This window comes from Zalophus californianus, chromosome 11, assembly GCF_009762305.2.
Source record: "Zalophus californianus isolate mZalCal1 chromosome 11, mZalCal1.pri.v2, whole genome shotgun sequence".
NCBI classification, from domain to species: domain Eukaryota; kingdom Metazoa; phylum Chordata; class Mammalia; order Carnivora; family Otariidae; genus Zalophus; species Zalophus californianus.
This window is the reverse complement of record NC_045605.1, coordinates 55,983,819-56,005,951: the sequence shown is the minus strand read 5'-3', so window position 1 is coordinate 56,005,951 and position 22,133 is coordinate 55,983,819. Positions and strand designations below refer to the sequence as shown.

At 58.9% G+C, this 22,133-nt stretch overlaps 1 protein-coding gene across 4 annotated transcripts; it reads right to left on the bottom strand.

Moving 5' to 3' along the window:
* Positions 1-219: 219 nt before the first annotated feature.
* WNT11 (Wnt family member 11) lies at positions 220-20,604 on the bottom strand. Of its 4 annotated transcripts, none has more exons than XM_027579777.2 (6): positions 20,214-20,604; positions 16,283-16,463; positions 9,067-9,302; positions 7,202-7,479; positions 4,503-4,795; positions 220-961 (listed from the first exon to the last, which is right to left on the bottom strand). In XM_027579777.2, exons 2-6 carry the CDS (start codon positions 16,363-16,365, stop codon positions 787-789), a joined length of 1,065 nt encoding a protein of 354 aa, XP_027435578.1. In that variant the 5' UTR covers positions 16,366-16,463; positions 20,214-20,604; the 3' UTR covers positions 220-786. The 4 variants fall into 4 exon arrangements, with proteins under 4 accessions (XP_027435578.1, XP_027435581.1, XP_027435579.1 ...); XM_027579780.2 differs by lacking the exon at positions 20,214-20,604 and adding an exon at positions 19,661-19,707; XM_027579778.2 differs by lacking the exon at positions 20,214-20,604 and adding an exon at positions 18,474-18,599.
* Between the last annotated feature and the right edge of the window lie 1,529 nt (positions 20,605-22,133).

Below are 22,133 nucleotides of genomic sequence, written 5' to 3'. Positions count from 1 at the left end.
TGGGGGGCTAGGGACATCAATCGGAAGCCGCCTTGCCTGGAAACCCGAGAGTTCACCCAGCCCTGGGACCTTCCGAGTTCACTTGAGGAGGCCACAGACCTGAGGGGCGGGCTGGGGTTCTCTCACCGTTTATTTCATACAGCTGTTTAAAAAACTTGTTTAAAATAGAGATCATTATATATATTTATTTTTATATATATATAAAATATATAAAGAGGAACTGAGGCAAGCCACCCCAAAGAAAAAGCTATGTTTTATAAATATTTCTGTAGCTCCCACATCCCAAAGGAAGAAACAAAACGAAACAACAACAACAAAAAAAACATTTACAACCCAAGCTAGTGGTTCCATGTGGTGGGCCCAGCAGGCTCAGACCCTGGGGGCAGCCGTGGGGGTCTCAAGGGCAGGGCCTGCAGAACATTCTGATGAGGGCAGGCAGACCCGGCCACTCCCTTCCCGGGAGGCTGGCGTCTCTGGCCGTGAAAGGTCAAGTCCTTACCAGTCCTGCCAACCCCAGGCCCCTGGCTTCTCAGAGCGGCCTGGAAGGCGGCGAGTGGGCCCTCCCGGGCTCCGGCTGCCAGGTTATTTTTAATCTTGTCGGTTTCCTTTGATGTCCCGGCCCTCCTTCCAGGGTGGCCAGGCCTTCTGTCCCCGGCAGCTTCCAAGTGGAGGCCAAGCACAAGCCACCTCCCACGCCTGGCATCTGGGATCCCCAAGCGACCATCCCCCGGGGTGTGTCTGGGCCCCTGGTGGGGGCGGGGCTCCGAGGGTCCCGGCGGGGCGGCGTCACTTGCAGACATAGCGCTCTACCGTGCGCTCGCAGCGGCGGCACGTGACGTAGCAACACCAGTGGTACTTGCAGTGGCAGCGCTCGACCACGCGGTCCGTGTAGGGGTTGTAGCCGCGGCCGCAGCACATGAGGTCACAGCTGTCGCTGCCATGGGACGTCTTGTTGCACTGCCTGGGGGGGCGAGGGGAGGGCAAGGGGCAGTCAGGGAGGGCCCGCTCCCCCCACTCGGGGCCCGCAGCCTCCCGCTGCCCTCGGGCTGCCCCCACAGCTCCTCTTGGAAGGTGTCTTGGTCTTGGGGGAATTGTAAATAATCCCTTTCCCTGAGGGTACTTCTCACTTTCCCCCAGATTTCTAATAGGCATGTATCAAAATGATGGGAGTGGCTTGTTTTCTTGGAGGTGTCTTTTTTTTTTTTTTTCTATTCCTTCTACTTCTAAATACGGGAAGGAGCCTCAAACCACTCTAATGATCCTGTCTTCATATCCGTTCTTGAATTATATTGTAACAAATGTAAAGATCGTTTTTACATTGAGAATCCCAGGACAATTTTGGAATAGACAAAACGGCACTGGAGGCGAGGCAAAGTGAGTATGGGGCGCTCTGTTCGTTGAGAGACAGCCTCTATCAACCATTTGCCCCTATGTGCCAGGCGCTTCCCGCCAGTATTTTATCTTCTAGGAGGCACGCAGCGTCTTTGGGTCAGTGGGATTATTATGCCCATTGTACAGATGGCAATGGGCTCAGCAAAGGGCAGAGGCCTGCTCAAGTTCTCACAGGAGTCTGTGGGCAAGCAGGGCTGAAGCTCAGTGGTCCTGAAACCAAGTCTAGCACACGCTCTCCCTACCCTAACGGCAGACAACCCAGAGGCTTCCAGGGGCTGCATTTCTTCCCGAATCACACTCCTGTGGGAGAAGACAAGGCACAGGACCGGACCTAATCTAAGAGTCGAGAACAGATGGAAGGGGTAGGGCTGGAAGTAGGGAGGCCAGAGAAAGAGAGGCTGAGACCAGGTCTGGGAGGAGGCCGTGGGGTGGGAAGGGGGGGGGGGTGGTGTCCGGAAGGAGAGTCAGGAGGTGACCGTGGCCTGCAGGTCAGGGCTGCCAACAGTTCCAGGCAGGAAGGAACAGCGGAAGAACACATGCCCCAAGAGGCAGACAGACCTGGGTTCAAGCCCCAGCACTGCCACTTACTGGCCGTGTGAATCAAGGCAAGCCACTTAACAAAGGTGACTTTGTCTAGTCACTCAACACCATTCGTGCCCCTCAGCCATATCCTGGAGGTGTCCGGATGACTCCTCCAGGAAAGGGTGGAAGAGGGAAGAGTTTCATTTTTATTTCTAGATCCCTGACATGCAGTGTCTGAAACCTGGCCTCCAACCCCAGAACCAGACAAGATCTGCAGGGGGCTGGGGCGGGGGAGGCACTGAGGAGAGTGGGACTTGGAGAAAGAGCCAGGGGCCCAGGGAAGGTTTCATCAGTGCAGGGGCCGCTGAAAGAACCATGACAAGAGGACCGGGGTTTGGAATGCTGACTGCTGCTGAGGCCTCAGGTCACCAAGCTGGATGTGAGGAGGGCCGCAGGGCACTGTCCCCAGCTAGGGGGCCAGCCTCTAGAGAGGTGCCACCTGAGCACATGCTTCTTACAGTTAACGAAGCTCATTTCCCTCCAGCCCCTTGTACTTCCAAATCTCCTCACCTAGTAAAGCTCACGTTTCCCCCTCCTCCAGGAAGCCTTCCTCGATGTCCAGGCTGAGTCAGGGCACCTCAAGACTCCCCTCACCCTTGGGCTTTCCTCTGTCACAATCCAACCACTTGTCTCTCCCCCTTCCCTATGCCTGCCAGAGCTTCACGTAATAAATAGACGGGAAAGAGTCTGTGGTTGTAAGCTACTGAGATCTTGGAGCTGTTTGTTACTGCAGGAAAAGCTGACCCACACAGATGTCTGCAAAAGCCCATCTTCAGAGGAATGGCTGAGAGCTGAGCGTGGCAGGCAACCTGGTGGCAAGTGGGAAGGAGGCATTCAGAGAAAGCAAGGGAGGCAGCTGGTGCTGCAGGATGGGGCCTCCTGGTCAGCAAGCAGAGTGGGGGGCCCTGGGAAAGCAGAGGCCTGGCAGCCTAGGGGATGGGGAGGAGAGAGCACCACTGATGAGCCCTTCCCATGGGACTGACATAGCACAGAGGAGCTGCCCCGTAAGTGTAACTGGAGCTGGCTGGCCACCCCTCTGAGGGGTGTGGTACCCTCTGCATTGCACAGATGATGAGGCTGAGCCTCAGAGACGTGAAGGGATTCGCTAAAGGTCCCACAGCTAGGAAACTGTGGCGCCGGGGTGGGAACGAGCCTTCCCTCACACACGCGCGTGTACACATCCTCCCATGGATCCGGGGAGGCCCTCTGTGTGCTCTGGGCTTTCCCTAGCCTCTCTGGGTTCTAGAATCCTTCTGCCCCCACCCCATCCTCATCACACCCACCCTGGCTGCCTCAGACCAGACTCTCGCTCTTTCCTGTCTCCCGGGCCTGACCTGGTTCCATCTTCACTCCACCCGACCCCCCTCAATCTGGCCTCCAGATGGGAGCCAGGGCCTCCTCGCAGAGCCTATTGCCCTGGCCTGTGAAGATGGAGCCCCCCCCCAAACCAGCCCCCCTCTCTTGGAGACAGGAACGGGGGCTGCGGAGGAAGCAAATGCTGGCCAGGCACCAACTATGTGCCAGACACGTTCTCAGACACCCTCGCTCTGGTTCAATATTCTTTTAACCCCGCAGAACACTAGTTTTGTGGAATGCTATTAGGGGCTCCTTAATAAAAGAGTTCCACAGCCAAACACCTCTGGGAAACGTTGGCTTAGGCAGATCCTTTACTGTGGGATTCCTCCGAGCCTTTAAAATGTTCTCATGCTTTGTGAATCGCCAAAGAGAATTTCCCACTCACATTTGATTGCAGGACTGTCTCTATTATAGCATCTCAGGACTAACTTCCCCCAGAGCCATCTCTGGGAAATACTGCTGCCCTGAATCCTCACCAGCCCCGCCCCGGCACACAGTAGGTCTGCAGTCACCTGGGTTCCCTTTCTTTCTCCTGTCCTGAGCCAGCTTTGGCGGTAGTGATGGGGCCCCAGCCCTGGCTCTGAAACTGGGGACCAAGGGGAGAGAGAGCTGGGGCCCGGGAGGTGGGCGCGTGCCCGTCAGGGGACATGGGACACTGTCTGTCCTCAAGGCAGGCCTCCTGCTCCTGGGGGCCCTCTGAAAAGCAGGCGCCCGGGCTCTGTCTCCAGCTCTGTGCAGACTCCCTGCGCGGCTATGGGCTGGCTACTGAGCCCTTGTGCCTCAGGTCCTTATTTGTCCAACCAGCGGCTTAGACGACACTGACCCTTCACTCACTCATTTGACACTTAATGAGGACCTGTCTTCCGCGGGGCAGCTTCTGTCCCTGCCAGCCTCCCAGTGTGGTCCTGTCTCTCCCTATCTCCCCCACCAGGGGGAAGGAGGGGTCCCCCACCAGCCTCCACTCCCCAGCAGCCCCTCCCAGGAGCTCTGCTGGGGGCCCCCCCGGACCCTGGCACCTCTGCTCCGCACTCCTGGGGACACCTCCCTCAACCGGGCAGGGACTCCAACCCCCAAATGGCAGCTGAGGCGAGGCTCTATGCCTGGCCTTGCACTGGCGTGGGGCCTGTCAGCAGAGCTGACCCCTTCCTGCCAGGGTGGCAGCAGGGCCTTACCTGTCTTGCGTCCCATGGGAGCCCACCTTCTCGTTCTTCATGCAGAAGTCGGGTGAGCTCTGCAGATAGACAAGCTCCGAGTCCTTCACAGGCCTGATATCCAGGTCCTTGGGCACCAGGTGCTTGCGGGTGCCCATGGGTCGGTGCACTACCTTGGTGGCCGACAGGTAGCGGGTCTTGAGGTCAGCAGCCACATCCCGAAGCTCCTGCAGCCCCTTCCAGCAGGTGCGGATGGAGCAGGACCCAGATACCCCGTGGCATTTACACTTCATTTCCAGAGAGGCGCGCAGAGCCTGCAGACAGGGGAGGGCGTTGGGCTGGGTGGCCAGAGCCCTCTCCCTGGCCTGCCCGGGGACCCTGCCCCACCCCCACACATGCTGGGTGCTCTCAGGGAGTCATCGCCTACTCTGGGCCTCAGGTGAGGGAGCTTTTGGCTCTAAAGCTGGGGACTGTTGCAGGTTCTCGGCTCCTTCCCTAGCCTGGGGGTGGCTGGCAGGGACAGGAAGGGAGTGGCATTTGCAGGGGTAACAGATGTCAAGTGCCCGAAAACATAATATGGCTTAATCATCATAACAGTCCTTCACGGGAGGTATCGTTACTTTCCCCAGTTTCAAAAGAGGAAACAAAGGCTCCGGGAGGCCAAGTCGCAAGCTCAAGGTTGCACAGCTAGAAAATCCTGAAGCCGGGATGTGAACTCAGGTCTGAAGGCAATTCCCAAAGCCATGGCTTTTACTTGTTCCACGCTTTTCTCTTGCACAAAGCTGGGGCTCACTGAATGCTTGTTGGAAGAAAGGGAAAAAAGAGAAGGAAGGAAGGAGAGAAATGAGGAGGGGGGAGGAGGAGGGGAAAGAGGCAGGAGGTAAGTGCATGGGGGTGTATGCCCTGGCCTGGCTGGCCCTTCCCCTCCACTGCCTGGTGGCCCCCAGCAGCCCCCACCCCCCCCTACCAGTCAGCAGCTCTGTCCTACTCTGTGCAGGGCAGACACGTAACTGCTACCTTGCAGAATGGTTGCAGATGAAAGGGTTCTGTGAACTCTAAAAATCAAATCAACACTGGTTTGAAAAATCAGTGAACAGTCAACCACCGACTGTGGTGGAGCCGGGAGGCTTGGGCTCTGGAGCTTGGGGAGACTCTAGTCCCGGCTTCCGAAATGACTCTGTCCCATCATCTTCCTCAGGCCTCAGTTTCCCCAGGTGTACCTGAGGGGCATGAGTTAGATAAATGTCTTCTGCAGGCAGTGAAGTTTTGCGTTTTAACCCTTGCTTCTTGGCACACAAGACTCGGATCCCTCTGCCCAGGCCAGCCCTCCTGTGCGGAGCTGCAAGGTTTATGGGTCCCCTGGGTCTACCCCTGCATTAGAAAGATGGGGAAACTGAGGCATAGAGAGGGCAGAGACTTGCCCAAAGTCATTCGGTGAGTTAGTGCAGGAGCTGGCAAGGTCCCAGGGCTCCTCTCCTTCACTGGTGCCAGGAAGTGGGGAATGAGGGAGTCCACTGGGTCTAGAATCTGGAATTGGCTCAGCAAAGCCTGTGAAGAGCACAGGAATGAGGTGAACCCACCTGCAGGGCACATTCGACCTCCCAAGGGCATCAAGGTACTTTTGAATCATCAAGGACAGGTAAAACTACCGCTGCAGGCCCCTAGTGTCTCTTGGCCTCAGTTTCCCCAACTGTCCAAACGTGGCCTGGACGTCCTAGAATCCTTCCATGAGGGAGCCCAGTGAGAGAGGAAGGTGAGGACGTGGAAACCTCTGGACTTGGGAGTCCCACAGACCTGGGCTCCATTGCACCTGGGCTGCATCCTTGGCCAAGCCACCTAAGCTCTCTCTGCCCCCCTTGCTGCCTCTGTACAATGGGCCTGCTGGGCCTGCAGGAAACCGTGAGACACCATCTGCACCTGATGCTCCGCCCCTCAGGCCCCCCGCTCCCCGTGTGTAAGGGGGTAGCAGCCCCTCCTCACAGGGGGGGGTTTGTGGACCACCAGACAGAAAACTCATCAGGCACCACCGCAGCGCTCACAGTGCTCAGATTGGTATAAAGCGTTTTTTTTTTTTTAATTTTCTAAAGATAAAAAGGTCCATTCATTCACTTATGCATTCATCCCAACCTTCTGTGGAATGAGGTGAGTAATTAATGAGACACGGGGAGTCACAGATGTTGAGGGCCATCTGAGTCTGGAGCTGGGCGGGAATCCTCGTTAGGGCCAAGGAGACAACCCCAGAGGCTAAGGCTCTTGCCCCACAGCCCTCCCCACGCCTCCTCCCACACCCAGCCTCAGCCGGAGGCCCCACGGGAGGAGCCTGAGGAACACGGCCAACGGGGACTAGAGCGCACCCAGCCAGTCCATTTTATAGTTGGAAACAACTGAGGCCAGAGAGGAAGTGACTTGCCCAACATCACCCAGCCAGTTTAGTGCCAGAGCCAAGGCGGGAACTCGGAGCTCCTGACTCCTAGCCCAGTGTTCCTTCTGCTCCACCCAACATTTTCACTTGAAATCCTGGTGGACCCCCTAGAGGAGGAGGAGCCTGGCAAGCCCCAAGCAGCTGGAAAGGGGAGAGCCAAGGGGGGGCCGGGAGCACATGGGTGTGGGTGGATCAGGGCCCGCCGCCCGCCCCCCACTCCATCAAGGCACACTGGTGGCCCTTTCCTGGCCGACTGGCACAAGCACAACCATCTGGGGTGGGGGGGGTGGGTGGTTACCTGTCTCCCCACTTCACTGTTGTGTAGACGCATCAGTTTATTGGCTTGGGATCCTGTTTTTTTCACCTTCATAGGAGCATCGGAAAACTTGGCCCCCATGAGGAGCCCGTAGCTGAGGTTGTCCGCACATCCTCCCCAGCGGTTCCCGGGCCCGGGTGGCTCACCTGGGACAGGGCCGCAGGAGCAGCCGGGCAGGTCGCCGGAGGTGCAGGCCCGGGCGATGGCGTGGCTGATGGCGGCCGCCGACAGCGCATACACGAAGGCTGACTCCCGGGTCCCTGTGGGGAGGTGCCGGGTCAGCTGGCGCGGGTGACCCTGGGACAAGACCCCACCTGGGCCTGAGGGCCTCCTCCTGAGCCCCTGCCTGCCTCGGTGGGGCCGGCAGGGGACAGGGGCTGCAACCAGGGGGAGGACAGCACTAGGGACATTAATCTGTCGCTCACCCATTCTCCCACACATACATTAGCGGACTTGAACACTCACTCGCAAACTCACTCCCACATCCAGAGGCCCGCAAAGCCCGCACACCCACAGGCACCCTTGCTCCCACACACTCACGATGCTGGATCTGCCCCTGCTTCCCTGTGCTCAGTGTTAGGGGCTACTCTTCAGAGAACTTGTCCCCGAGGGGCACATGAGTGTGCAAAAAGCCAGCTGTAGGTTGAAATTTGTCCCCCAAAAAGATAGGGTCAAGTGCTGACCCCTGGTACCTGTGAACATGACCTTATTTAGAAACAAGGTCTTGACAGGTGTGATGGAACTAAGATGAGGGCATCCTGGATCACAGTGGGCCCGAATCCAATGACTGGTGCCCTTACAGGAAGGGGGAATCGTGGATACAGAGACACGTGGCAGGGGGGCGCCCCACGGGACAGAAGCAGGGACTAAAGCAATGCAACGACAAGCAAAGGAACACCAAGGCTGCTGGCTGCCACCGCAAGTTAAGAAGAGGCAAGGCAGGATCCCCCCCGCGGTCATCGGAGGGGGCACAGCCCTGCCGGCCCCTTGATTTCAGACTTCTAGCCTGAAACTATGGGAAGATCCAGTTTTGTTGTTTGAAGCCCCTGTTTGTGGGGCTTTGTCACAGCAGCCTCGGGAAACCAATCTGGAGCCCAACGTGCCTCTGCTGTAGGGTGCCCTCGCCTTAGCTCCCCACACGTCCCCTCCCCTTCTCAAGCCTCAGTTTGCTTAACTATAGAATGGGAATGATAATACCTACCTCACAGGCTTCCTCTAGAGTTCAAATAATTTGGGAAGGAAGGAAGCTTTGTCAAGTGCTCCACAAACCTTAGCTGTTACCGTGCAGGGGAGAGATTAGACCCGCTGGGGCCCTTCTGCCCATCAGAAACCCCCAAACCCACCCCGGAAGGCACCTGCTCCGGACAGTGGGGCCGCTACCTCCCGCTGTGCATCTCACAGCTCTGCGGTCACCTCGGTCTAGAATGACCTGTGCCCACCTGTCTGCCCGAGGAGGGGGCTCTCCCGCCCTCGTGTTACCGCCTCCCCTCCCAAGAGCCTCCTGGGCTGCATCCACCCTTGCTTCATGCATCAGGGTACACATGCATTTGTGCTCCCCCTACACTGGTATATTCACTCACTATGTGCTCACTCACTCATCAATTCAGGCCTGGATACCCACGTCTGTGATTACTTCAGCCACCCATCCATCCACACCTGTCTTCTTCTCTGTGCACCCGTCCATCCCCCACCTAGTCACTCGTCCACCCATCGCACAGCCATCAACATCCAGCCAGCCAGCCATGAATTCACCCACCTATCCAAACACACATATATGTACGCCTGAATTCATCCATCCCCACCTGCACGCATTCCGCAGGCCCTGGCAGCCCCCGCCGGCTCCCTACCTCTCTCCAGGTCAAGCAGGTAGTTGGGGGCAAGTTCGATGGAGGAGCAGTTCCAGCGCATGTCCGCAAAGGCCCTGCGGCAGGCCTTCGTGACCTCGCGGGCGGCGTGCACGATGGTGCGCATGAGCTCCAGGTTGCTGCGGCAGAGCTGCACCTGCGCAGACACCAGCCCCTCCAGCTGCTTGCAGTGCTGCGTCTGGTTCAGCGCAAGGGCCGCCGGGGTCTTGGACAGCGCCCTGCACACCACCGGAGGGCAACAACCAATGGAAGGAAAGACAGCGTGAGGGGCCACGTCGCACCTGCCCCTCTGGTCCCAGCCTTCCCTCAGTGGGCGTGGGGGCCTTTGCTGGAAGGAGTTGGGAAGCTAAGACGCACTAAACTAAGACCCTCCAGCTCCCTGTGACCTTGGGCACATCACTGTCCCTCTCTGGGCCAGGCCCTCATTCATAATGCAGGATCATGACCTCCATCCCACCTACGCTTCACTATCATTAGCCTAACAATAAACAGTTTTACAGCTCACAAAGCACTCACACCTGCTTCCTTGTTTAGTTCTCACACAGCTGTGAATTGCGAGGCCTTACTCAGCAGTCAACGCCGAGCCCCTGTATGTGCCGGACACCGCGCTACATGCTAGATTATTACAGTCACCTCAGAATCCAGACCATTACCTGAGCACTTACTAGATGCACAATATGAGTTAGGAGCTTACCATACATCCCTTCATGTAATTACTAAAGTCATTTATTGGGCTGTAAAATCCCACACACATGCAAAGAATTTATTAAAGGATTAAGGAGCCACTCAATTTTGTGATAAATCAGACTTGGCCATGAACTTGCTGTGTGCCCTTAGATAAATCACTGTCCTCTTCTGGGCTTCAGGGTCTGTACCTGTAAACCCTATTTCCCAGAATCGGTTCCAATGAGATACTCTGAAAAACGGGATCTATGCATAAGCACATTTGGGGGAACCTGATATACTCTGTCCCCCTTTGGAGAGTAATTGAAGCACATTCACATTTTAAAGGCCCTGCCTGAGAAGTCCCACAGCAAAGCAACAGGCTTGGTTTTGTTTAACTCAGGAGGTGGCTAAGCACAAAGCCCCTTGTTTGAGAAACGCTGACCTCATCCATGCTTTGGGAAATGTTGGCCTGGGGGTCTCTATGAACCCTGGTGACATTATAGCACCGAGGAGCTTCCCAGATCCTGGCTCTAGGTACTGGGGTTGCAAGGCTCCATCCTGGACGCACGTTTCTCCCAGGGCCTTCTCCAAGGAGCAGGCTGCATCAGGCAGCTCCTAATCTAAGTGCAGGCTACAGGGACCCCAAGAGCCTTAAAGGGTTCTGCACAGACTCATCCCCTGCCCCAGACCCAGCTAGCCCTCAGCAGGCCAGCAGAAACTCTAGCGGAAGCAGGGCGGGGGAGGGGGGGAGGGGCCAAACTGCAGCCACAGTGCTGCCCCCCCCACCCCCACCCGCTTGCTGTGAGCACCACCACAGTCCTCACCCAGGGTCAGGGCTAAGACCTAGTGAGGCCAAGTTCCCAGAACCCCCCCACCTGAGATTCCCAAGGGACATAGCAACGTGCTAAAGAACAGCACAGGCTGGGGTAGACTCCCGGGTCTGTCATTCTCCCTTGTGACCTTGAGCGAGTCACTTGGCCTCTCCTAGGCCAGCAACCTCTCAGCACTACCTGGGGGAGTAACTTGGTGGGCCTCGTGTGCTCTGCCCAGGGCTGACACACCCGGTCAGTGCTCAGGGAGGGAAGCTACTACAGTCACTGACCCGGTGGTCTTTTCCTACCTGCGCCCACTTAGTCAAGGTCCCCCAGACCTCTCCAGTGTCTCGTCCTTGGCCCTGGTGTGCTCTAACATCTGGCCATACCAGACTCCTGGCTCCTCTGATGGGGGACTGCCCTACCACCATGCCTTTGCCCAGGAATACCTTTCCCCTTGCTCCTGTACCTAAATGAATAAATGAACTTGATCTACTTGTGGAAGAAATATTTACTAAGCACCAACTCTTCCTGAACTCATTTGGTAATGAACACGACACAGGTCCTTTCCTCAAGGAGCCCTGAGTCTAATGGCTACACAGACCCATCCACAGTTATAAGGCAATGATCCAGATGTTCCAGCTCGTGGGCTGGCCCAGGGAAGAGCCCAGGCTTAGGGCACAGCTGTGTGACACGGGTAAGTTACCCAACCTCTCTGGGCCTCATGGTCCTCATCTGTTATAGGAAAATGATAATTCCCACTTCAAAAGGTGAGGGCAAGACTTTAATAAGATAATGCATATAAAACATCTGGAACATTCATACATGGGATTGCCTCTGCTTATTGCCGGGTGAATCCTGGACCAGAGAGAGTCAAAAGACCTGGGTTCTAGTGCCAGCTCTGCCCTCTATGTGCTGTTCATCTTGGGCAAATTGCTGCACCTCTCCGAGCATCACCTATAAAACGGGAACTCCTAGAGGTCTTGGAGGGGCTGAGAGGGATACTAGGAACTACATTAAGTCCTAATAAGTCAGTTTGCCCCTGCCTCTCACTCTCCGTCATATGCCCCACCCATCCTATGACTCCGAAGCAGACCCAGGACAAGTGGGCCCAGCCTGATGTCTGCAGTCCAGTTGGGACGACCCAGCCTCAGATCAATCATGGCTATATAGGGCCCCCTCTCCTCACTGCTACCTCCGGCCCGTCCCTACCCTCCAAACTATGAGCAAGGAAATGTCTGGTGTATTTGGATGCAGAGCTTAGGCATGGTTTCTTGACCTACACTGAGCCATCCGCTCCTCCCTGGCCCTCCGAGCCCTGGGGGCCTGTCTAGGCCAGGACCCCTCAGGGAATCTCTGGTCTGGATTCCTGCAGCCTAGACTGGGTGAGGTGTGGCCACAGAGAGGCAGATGCCATCCCTGCAGCCTGTTTCCTAGTTGGTACAGCCCCCCACCTGCACCCAGTGAACACTACCCACACACGCAGATGCACTACCCCACGGAGGCAGGGCACCCCCCCGCTGGCAGAGCCTCTTGCTTCACGGCCCATCCCATGCTCACAGAGGGGTCAGCCTGGGAGATGACTACACCCTGCCCTTTGTACAGGGGCGCTCCGGGGCCCGGATGCCCCGCCTTCAACTGGCACCATCCTCCCACAGACCTGGCCTCTCCTTCCTGGGCCCCCTCTCTGCTGGGCTGGGGGCTGCCCACACTCAGCCTGTCCGGAGCCCGCTCAGCCCTTCATCCTGGCCCAACTTTCTTCCTTCCCCTCCGTGCCAGTTTTCTGTTTCACAGTGGGAAGGGTGATAGGAGATATTCGAGAAAATCCCTGGCACAGCCCCGGGGAGCACGCCGTGGGCACTCAGGCAGTGAGGCTGCCTTCCGAGTCCTTGCCCTGGGTTCCTGCTCCAGCCCAGCAGTGGATAATGAAGACCCAGGCTTTTCCAGAGGAGCTCAGCGCTGCCAATTCCTCAGTGCCACGTGCTTTGGCCCCAAAGTTGGGGGTGCTCTGTGCTCCTGGCCTGGGGACCTGGGCCACTCTGGGTATCCGTCTGTCCCACTCTGAAGTCACCCAGCCTCCACCTCCCCAGCTGGGGGTAAGAAGAGGTGCTAGGGGAAACCCCAGTGAGGAACCCCCCACCCCAAGATGAGGCTTGGACCACCAAGGAGGGCAGAGGACAGATAGGAAGCATCCTGGAGAGCCTTGGTGGGTGAGGAACTGCTGGAGAGAGTAGGGCAGATGGAGCGGCCAGCCGCAGCACGCAGGCTGGGAGATCTGGAAGCAGGGGGCAGCGGAGTCCACCCCTGTGGAGGGCAATGTGGTCATCTGGTAATTAGAGGTAATGACCGTTTCTAACTATGTCCCCCTTGGGGAGGTAATCAAGGATTAGGGCAGGAGGCGGGGGAGTTACCCGTCTGGACATCTCCTCTGGCTTACCTCGCTGCAGCAGACCTCTAATTGAAAACATTTTGGTTTATCAGGGGATGGGGACATGGGGGAGAGGGTAGAAGAAAGGACAGAAGGGAACAGAGTTCACAAGCAAGGCCTGTGCCAAGGATACCACTGTGGTGGTCAAGGTCTCTCTCATCTGGGAGTCGAGGGTTCTCCTGGGAGTGGCTCGGGGCCAGACACCTGGGTTTCAGCTCCAGCTCAGTCACTCAACCAACGTGAGACCTTGGGCAAGTCACTGGCCCTTGCTGGGCCTCAGTGTCCCCATCTCATTGTGCAAGTGGGGACACCGAGGCCCGGAGAAGGGCAAGGCTTGCCCAGACATGTACACAGCCCATCAGGCAGAGCCAAACCAGAACCCAGGCATCCCAGATCCCAGGCTAGAGCTCTTTCAGTCCCATTTTAGAGATGAGGGAACTGAGACTCAGAGAGGCAGAAGCTACTGATTTGCCTGGGGCATGGCTCGTGGCTTATGGACTGGCAAAGCTCAGGCTGAGGCCCAGGTTCCCAACAGGTGGGCATTCTGCGCCACCGAGCCACATCTGGTTTCAGTTTCTGTGTCAGATGCCCCTTTCACCTTCAGCTGCTTTCTGAAGCCCAGGGCAGCAGGACCCCCAGGGACAGCGCTGGGACAGCTGAGTCTCCTGGGTGAGCCCCCAGCCTCCTGGCCCCACTGTACACTTCCCTATTTCCAACTGTCCCATGGCCCCCTGCGACCAAGAAGCCACGGAACCAGACCCCCTAACTCCACATCCTGCCTCTGCTGCCTACTAACTGTGACACCCTGTGAGTTAGGGGCCCCTCACGCCTCCATCTCCTGCTCTGTTCAACGGGGGTGACAGCAGAACCCACCTCCCATGCTGGTCAAGAGATTCAAATGAAACAATATACATAAAGTGCTCAGAACAGGGGCGCCTGGGTGGCTCAGTCAGTTAAGCATCTGCCTTCGGCTCAGGTCATGATCTCAGGGCCCTGGGATTGAGCCCCGCATCGGGCTCCCTGCTCAGCGGGGAGCCTGCTTCTCCCTCTTCTCCTCCCCCCCTCCATTTGTGCACTCTCGCTCTCTCTCTCTCTCAGAACAGTGCTTGGCATGTAACAAGGCCACACACACACACACACACACACACACACACACACACACACACACACACAGTTGTTATGCTTAAACTCCACTCCTGTCTCCCGCTATATCTTCAGCTCCAGCAAGAGTTTAACCACTGTCAAGGGGTTTGGCTGAATGGAGCCCATCTGCCTGGATTCTGATCCCACAGCCACCATTCACTAGCTGTATGACCTTGGACCAGTAATTGAACCTCTGTTCTTTAGTTTCCTCATTTGTAAAATGCTAGTGGTAAGAATATCACCTACCTCATGAGAGTATTATCAAACTTAAGTGACAAAAGCTCTTGGAACAGAGTCTGAGGATTTACAAGCGGGTTCCTATAACTCCTGGTTTCTCTGTTTCCCCACTGGGCACTGTCCTGCCTCTCTGCTTTCGTCCCTGCTGTTCCTCCTGCCGAGATGCCTGCTTTGCATTCCATCCTTGGCCATCGAAATCCTACCTACCCTTTGAAGCCCGGCCCAAAGTCACCTCCCTTAGATGGGACTATCCGCGCTCCTCCTCTGGGCTCCCACACTCCCTCTCCTAGGACACAGCCCAAAGTCCACTTTGCATTTTTACATGTCCATCTCCTCCAAGGAGAGGAGCTCCTGTAAGGCAGACACTGAGTTGTATCCATTTTTGCAGCAGCCCAAACTGTGCAGTGGGGACGGCATGGATGTTGGGCTTAGCTAGCCATCTATTCCAGGCCCTCCCCGGCCACATGCCACATGGGGGCTCGTGCAAGCCGCACACTTGTCAGAGCCTCAGCGTTCCTGCTGTGGCGTGGGAATGGTAGCAGCGTCCCCCACAGTGCTCTAGGAGCAAGCCTCATTCTTGGCCTCTGACGCTCCTAGTGTCCTTTGGCAATGGTGTGGTGTTAGTAAGGAGGGCTTGGACGCTTGGAGGGTCCCACCAGCTGGCACAGTGCCAGGCACCCGCAGTAGAAGGTGGCTGACGTCTCACAAAACTAATCAGAAGCAGCTGAGAAGAGCCACTGAGCCCAGGCTTCTTGCAAACAAGAAATGCTAGAAAGAAGATGGGGTCCCCCTTCTGAATCACCAATTAATCGATAACTCAGCCCCAGGAGGGGCAGGGCCAGTGACCTCAGGACTGTTTGCTGGTGGCCTAGCCACAATCGCCCTGTCTTGCAGCTAATCCAAGCACCTTCCTCATAGCCCCTCCCCAGCTCCCATAATCTGTCCCTGCCTGTCTTATCTTCGTGGCTCCCTCTCCACCCCCCAACTCCAGACCTCTCTGGACATCCTGGACGTCCCCTCCTCCCCATTGCCCCCACCCATCGAAGTCCCAGAGACTCCTCAGGCCCTACCTAGGGGCACCATGGCTCACAGATCACCCCGGGGGGCCCAGGTACGTGCCCCACACCAGGTAGTCTCCCCCACCCCCCGGACCCCACACCACCACCCTGGTCACTCCTAGGGCGCCTGGGAGTTATTTACGGCCTGGGCTTCTCTCCTCCAGCCCGGAGGGCGGCTCCTCCAGGAAGGGGCTGGGTTTTACTCCTCTCTCCGCCCCCCTGCACGGCCCACAGCCCTGAACAGAGCCGCACTCCCTTCTGCGGGAGGGAAGAGAGCCTCTGTCTCCCACCTACCGGTCCATTAATAATTTCTAGCTAAAGGAATATCCTTCACATGTGCACAGCATCTGATCCGCTTCTCATCCGATCTGAGTGAGCTAGAGACTCCTTCCCTCCTTTGACAGAGGACACTGAGGCTCCCCGAGGTTGAGTGACACTTCCCCAAGGTCACCCAGGTGGAGGGGTCAGGAAACTGACAAGGAAACGTGATATTGAGCAGGCCGGCGCGCAGGGGCACAGACCCTCCCGATTGGGCCCCTTGACCACACTGTCTTTTTCCATCTGCCCCGGTGGAGGTCCTGCGCGACGCTCAGCCGCACCGACCGGGCAGTGCTGTCGCTCCCCACGCCCTGTCTCGCTCCTGCCTCACAACCCTCGGGGAGGTAAGGACAATATTTTACACAGTAGGAAAAGGAGGCTTAAAGAACAGTGACTTGCCCAGGACCCCCAAGCCAACTTCTGCTCCCGGGTCTGGGTACGCTCACCCGATCCCCAAGGGGACCCCTTCACATTAGCCGCTGCCCCCAGCCGCCTGTCCCACAGCCCGACTGCGTAGACGCGAGGTCTCCACTTACAGCCATTTGATGCCGTAGCACACGCCGGTCTGGAGCGCCAGGGCGAAGAGGAGCGCCTCGCAGACCCGCGGCCGCGCCCTCATGGTCGCGCGGCACGCGCGCTCGGGGGTCGCACCCCGGAGGAGCTGCACCGAAGTCCCGCCGCGCGCGGCCACAGCCGCTCGTCCTGCGCGCACGCCGCCTGCAGTCGGGGAGAGCCGAGGCGGCGGGTTAAGGCGGCGCGCAGGGCGGGGGCCGCCGGGGGGGGGGGGGCGTTTTATTCAAATTACAAAGGAGGGGTCCCGCCCGGGAGGCCGAGCGCGCGGCGGGCGTCGCCTCCCGCCCCGCATAGCCCAGGACGCCGCAGGCGTCTGGCTCAAATTAGGTGTCGCCCGAGCGCGGCCGAGGGTGTGTCCACCTAGCGCGGCCCCAGGCTGGGATCCAGGCTGCCGGCGGGCAGGGAAAGGGGCGACTGGACCAGAGACGGAGAGAGAGGGGGAGACGGCCGGTCAGAGACCGCGGCAGAGGGAGCAGCCGGGCACAAACAGACCTCGGGAGGGAAGGGAAGGAAAGGAGGAAGGGGATCAGGGCCGAGGCCGGGCGCGCGCGCGGGCAGATGGCGGGCCCAGGATCTGCGTTATCTGCAAAATATTAACTACTAGTGAGTAGGGAGGGCCTTGGCAATTCTCCTTCCCCGCTGGGCCTCAGTTTACCTCCTCTGTAAACTAGGGACACAACTGTGATTCGATCTGGGATTCAGACACAATTCGCCTTTTATAAAGGAAGTTCATGATCGTTTTTGCTCCTCCCAGCAACCCTGTGAGATAGGTACCATCACTGCCCCCATCTCACAGATGAGAAATCTGAGGCCGGGGGATGTGGAAGGGCGTCGTTTATCCAGTGAGCGGCAGGTCCATGCCCCGTGTTCTACTCCCAGATGTCCTGTGAGTTCGCTGATGTCAGAAGACTAGGAAATAGGGGCTTGCTCTGGGCATCAGTGAAGGGGGGATGAGAAATGAAATGACAAAGGTCTTTGTACAGTGGTCGCGAGTCTCCAAGTCCCCGCCTAGCGCACCACCCCCCCTTTGGAGTGTCGTCTGGTGCCCAGGCCGGAGCCAAGGCGGGACAGCCTGACCAAGGCTAAGCAGTACTCACGGGACCGGCGCGAAGCCGCCTCTGGCCGCCAGGGGGCGTCCTGGGGCCGCGGAGCAACCGTTACCCGGCCCGCCCGCCCGCAGGTCGCAGGGCCGCTTCTCGGGCTTTTTCCTTTTTCTTCCTCTTCTTCCTCTTCTTCTTCTTCTTCTTCTTCTTCTTCTTCTTTTTTTTTTTTTTGGTCTTCCCTCTCTTCATTCTCACCTCATTAATTCCCTTCCCAGCTTCTCCCAAATTTACCAACACCTAGCGTTCTCCCGGAGACAAACACAGCTCTCCAGCCCCTCACCCCTGGGGAGGAGCAGAGACAAAGAAAGAGATTCCTTTCTAAAGGGCCCGGGGAGTTTGAAAAGGAGGCGCCCTCTTTACAGGGGGCGCTTGAGCGGGAAGGGGGCGTTCTCATCTGGCTGTGTGAGTTTGGGCGAGCTCTCCACCACTCCCACGCTGTTTCCCCTTCTACGAAAAAAGGGAGTGGACTTGACCGCACATCTCCCTAAGTCTTTCAAGCCTCCCAGGAGCCTGCGGGTCGTTGAGCTCCCCTCTCTGCCTGAGTTTCCACTGTCACGTATACTTGTGTAGTGTGTGCGTGTACGTGTGTGCCTTAAGCACACACACAGACTTGAAACCGCAGTTTTCTGAAGGCTTGCGGCATAACCCAGGAGGCAGGGAGAAAACCCTGAATTACGTTTCTTTTTCCTCCTTCCCAGTCTCCCGCTAGGCGCCTAACACGGAGGCGCTCACTACAAACGTGCGGAGTCCAAGGCTAGGGGTCTCAGCGGGGTTCTCGGTGTAACTGAGCCCCCTCCTTCCACCCAGCCTGCATCCAAAACCTTTGTCTTTATGGCCCTGAAAGTTTGCCACACTCCTGAGGACGAGAAGTATATCGGCTGGAAATGGGGGGGGGGGAGGGGAGAGGATCAAAACTCCAGCCACAGTCTCTTTTCGCCCCCACCCCGTCCCGAAATGTGGGCTCTCCCCCCCACCCCCCGCCAGGCGCCCTGCATTCCTGAGTGGGGAGGAGGAAGGGAGTGCACGAGGGCGGAGGAGAGTGCGGACTCACAGCGGGGAATCCGTGTCCAGCTCAACTCTCCCAGAGAGAGGAGGGGCCGCCCTGGTCACAGCAAACAGGGACCCAGGCCTACAGCTACTCCAGGCTTTTTCTGAGAGGCCCGGTGATCCCGGGCTTCTCACTCCACCACCCCTGCACGTTGCTGGGAGAGGCAGCGCCTGGCCTGGCCCTCTGAGTCCTGGCGGATTATTCCTGTCCCGTGTAAGAGCGTCCAGGACAGCGGCGCGGGCTGCTGGGTCACCCTCAGCCTGCGCCCTGCGAGTCAGGGCGCACTCGCTTCCCGGAGCCCCCGGCCCGCCAGGGGGCGCTACGCCGGGGTTCGAGGTGGGATCCGCAGCTGCCTCCCGCGCCGTGGGACTTTGGGCAAGTCCCCTCCTCTTCCTGGGCCCCGGTGTCCCGGTCTGGGGATGGGAGGAGGCTAAGTGCCCTCTCCGCGCTGGTCGTTCTATAAGACATCCACTTGCCGCGGTCAGCCCCGAACTGCTCGACCCCTTGCTTCAGGCCCCAGCGCAGAAGCTCCCTTGGGGCCAGGCGCGTAGTGGGCCCGCGTCAAAGCGCAGCGCCTTTGGGAGAGACAAGCTGTCCCTTCCTCCCCGCGCTGGGGTTAGGGCCCAAGCTACTCCGCTGGCAGCTGGTGAGAGAAGTGGCCTCCCGGGCTGCGCTCCGTGAGCTCAGTAGCAGCAACCCGCTCCAACAGGTGGTTATAAGGCTTGGGCTCTGGAAGTCCTTGGAAACGCCGCCGCTAGGGCGGCCGCCCCTCTGAGTCAAGCCGGCGGAGCCACGCCGGGCCTCCCCTACCGGGATGAGCTCGCACTGAGCCGGGAGCGGGCACCGCGCTCTGGGCCGAGTGTCCACGCCGCGCGCAAGGTCGGCGTGGGCCGGGCCTGAAGCCTCGGGCTGCGCAGCTGGCAGAGCCGACCCTCCGAGCCGGTGACGCCGAGCGACCGCTTCAAGGTTACCTGCGACGCGAAGCTAGGCCGGGCTCACAACCCGGCTTTGACCCCAGCCGGGAGTCTTGCGAAATCTGTCTGCTAGGCTGCGAACGACGCGCCGGGTCACCCGCGAGACGGGTTATTTTGGAAATGGGAAGGGTGGGGTGGGAGAACGCGGGGCACCTCCTGCCACCCCTTTGGAGCCGGACCCTGAGAGCCTAAGGACACTCAGGGTCACGGAGATACCTCAGCACCAGGAGGTGGGGGGTGTGGGGCTCGTGCGCGAGCTCAGCCAGATGTTCGCGGCGGCTCCAGATGCGCCTCGGTCCCGGGACAGGACTCTCCTCCTCCCCAACCCCCAGCCTGGAGCTCAGGTCTGTAAACAAAGTCCCAGTTCTCCCCCTCCCCCGCCGCCTCGGGGAGTCGGTCTCAAAGCGAGGCGTCCGCCCCCATCCCCACCCCACCCCCAATTTGGTAGGAGCTGCCGTAGGTCTCTGCCTTTGGCCACCCTCTCCCGCCCCGCCACACACACCCTCTTGCCCAGCCGCACGATCCAAGTCCCCCACCCCCGGGATGGCTCGGGCATGACCTCATTCTCGGGCCGAGTGGGAGGGAGAGGGTCGAATCGAGGGAACTGGGCCGGGAAGGCTGGCAGCGGCCCGCACAATTGGCACAACCCACCTCCGGCATACGAGCCGGGAAAGCCCGCGCCCCCCAAGCCCCCGCGGCTGCGCTCCTCCAGGGGATTCCTCGGAGAACCGCAGAAAGGAGGTGTGGAGGGAGGACTTGATGTGCTTACCCGCGAGTCGGCACCCTCCGGGGTCGCGCCGTCGCCCTCGGACTCGGACGCCGCCGCCCTAGCAGGTCCCCGCTGAGCACCCGCGCGCTGCCCGCGGCCACTGCTCACCTCCTGGGGCGCTCGTCGGGCGCGCCCTGAGTGCCCCGCTGCCCCGGCCGGCGGTGGAGCGGCTAGCGCGGCCCCCAGCGGCCCCCGAGCGCTCTCCGGGCTGGGCAGGCGGCGAGGGCGCCCTCTCCGCGCAGCGGCCGCAGAACGACGCCCGGGATCCCGGCGCGCGGCGGCCGGCTCCGGTTCCGCGAGGACCTCCTGTAGCGCGGACTCAGGCTGCAGGGGGCTGCGCCGGGCTGTCGGGGCCTGCGCTCGCCCGCTCGCCCGCTCGCCCGGGCTCTCTTCCTCGCGCCGCACGGTCTCCGGCGCCGGCCGCCCAAACTGCTTTATAAGGCGCGGGCAGTCTCTTTGATCCGCCCACGTCAGCGCGCCGAAACCCCACCGGGTGGCTCGGGCCGCGCGCGGGGGGCGGGGGCGGGGTCCCCGCGGACGCCACGGACCCGCGGCGCCGGCGGCACAGAGGACTTCGCACCCTGTCGAGTTACAAAGGGGGGGACTTCTTAACTGTAGCCCGTGTTTAATAAGCGTGCCTGGGCCAGCCTACTGCGGACCTGCGGTGCGTGGGGCCCAGGTAGGGCAGGTTTCTAAAGCTTGCAGCCAGCCGAGCAAGGAATCTCAACCAGTCTGCTTGGACAGAGGAGGAAGCCAAGGCTCACAGGGAAGTCCCGCTTGGGTCTCAGCCTGGAGCCCGGCGGGTATCACGAGGTGCTCGTCTTGCAGCTCGGTTACTTGAGGCGTCGAGGGTCCCTGAGGACTGCGTTGGGGTCCCAGGACGTCCTTCGAAGGGTCACCTCTCTAGTCCTCTGGTTCCAGTTCTGGAGAAGGGATCCGCCATCCAGAGCTTTCTGCGGAGAAAAGGAACGAGAGCGCGCTGCCCTGTGAAGCGCGCTGTAAACCTGAAGCCCAGGAAGGCAGGCGGTCCAGCCTCTGGGGTGACTGTGGGGAGTTTTCTGGACACCTTGCCTCCTGTCCCCGGGGAGGGGGGTACCAGCGGAGAACTGGGTTTTAGAAACTAGTTAGGACTACAGAGGTGCTTCCCACCCAGCATGGAGCCAGCCTGCGGCTAGGGCTGTGTTTCTGAGGCAACTCCCCTGGGACTGGTTAGGTGAGTGCCCATCCCTCTCTGCACACACCCCTTGGCCTTTCTGGCTGAGGGTACACCCCCCTCTCCCATTTCTAACTTGCTGAGTCAGGTGCTGAGGTTTCCATGGCTTCTGTTTGCCCCAAAGCCAGGGGCCTCAGTCCCAAGCATAATCTCAAGGAGAATCTAGTTCATTAGTAGAAGAGAGATACAGACTGTGACAAGGGGCTTGCCTCAGGTGCCAAAAACACACGGTACACTTTTGTCCATTCTTTGCAGCTGTCCACCAAGTGGCCCCCATAGGCTGCCCCAGCCCGGCTGCGGGTACCACCACCTACACAAACACGTCTGTGCCCACAGAGCCCACTGCAGGCTTTCGGCCATACAAATACCCTCTGCACGTCACACGCAGGGCTGGGACATATCACCCGACAAATGGTCACAGCACACTCAGGAGATACTTGCACACACCATATGTCCACACACATTCATTCAGTAGCAGATTCCCGGTGAAATGGCCGTATACATCTTCAAGCTGAGGCCGAACACGTGACTGCCCCCATCCAGTTCGTGCACACACATGTGCTTCCTTTTGCACACAGTGAGGATGCACACGCAGTTTCCAAGCATGTCACACCAAATGCACATATACTCCCGCGTAGAGTCATAGGAATGTCCTTGTGAACACAGGCTGGGACACCCCCATCTCCTCTCCCAAAGCATTAGGGTCA

Bases quoted from the DNA above. Each gene is read 5' to 3' on its own strand.
- WNT11 (XM_027579777.2), bottom strand. From the start codon at position 16,365: ATGAGGGCGCGGCCGCGGGTCTGCGAGGCGCTCCTCTTCGCCCTGGCG. The intron at 7,480-9,066 runs GTAGGGAGCCGG...ACCTCCCCACAG, and splicing joins CCTGCTTGACCTGGAGAGAG to GGACCCGGGAGTCAGCCTTC. The intron at 962-4,502 runs GTAAGGCCCTGC...TCGCCCCCCCAG, and splicing joins TCCCATGGGACGCAAGACAG to GCAGTGCAACAAGACGTCCC.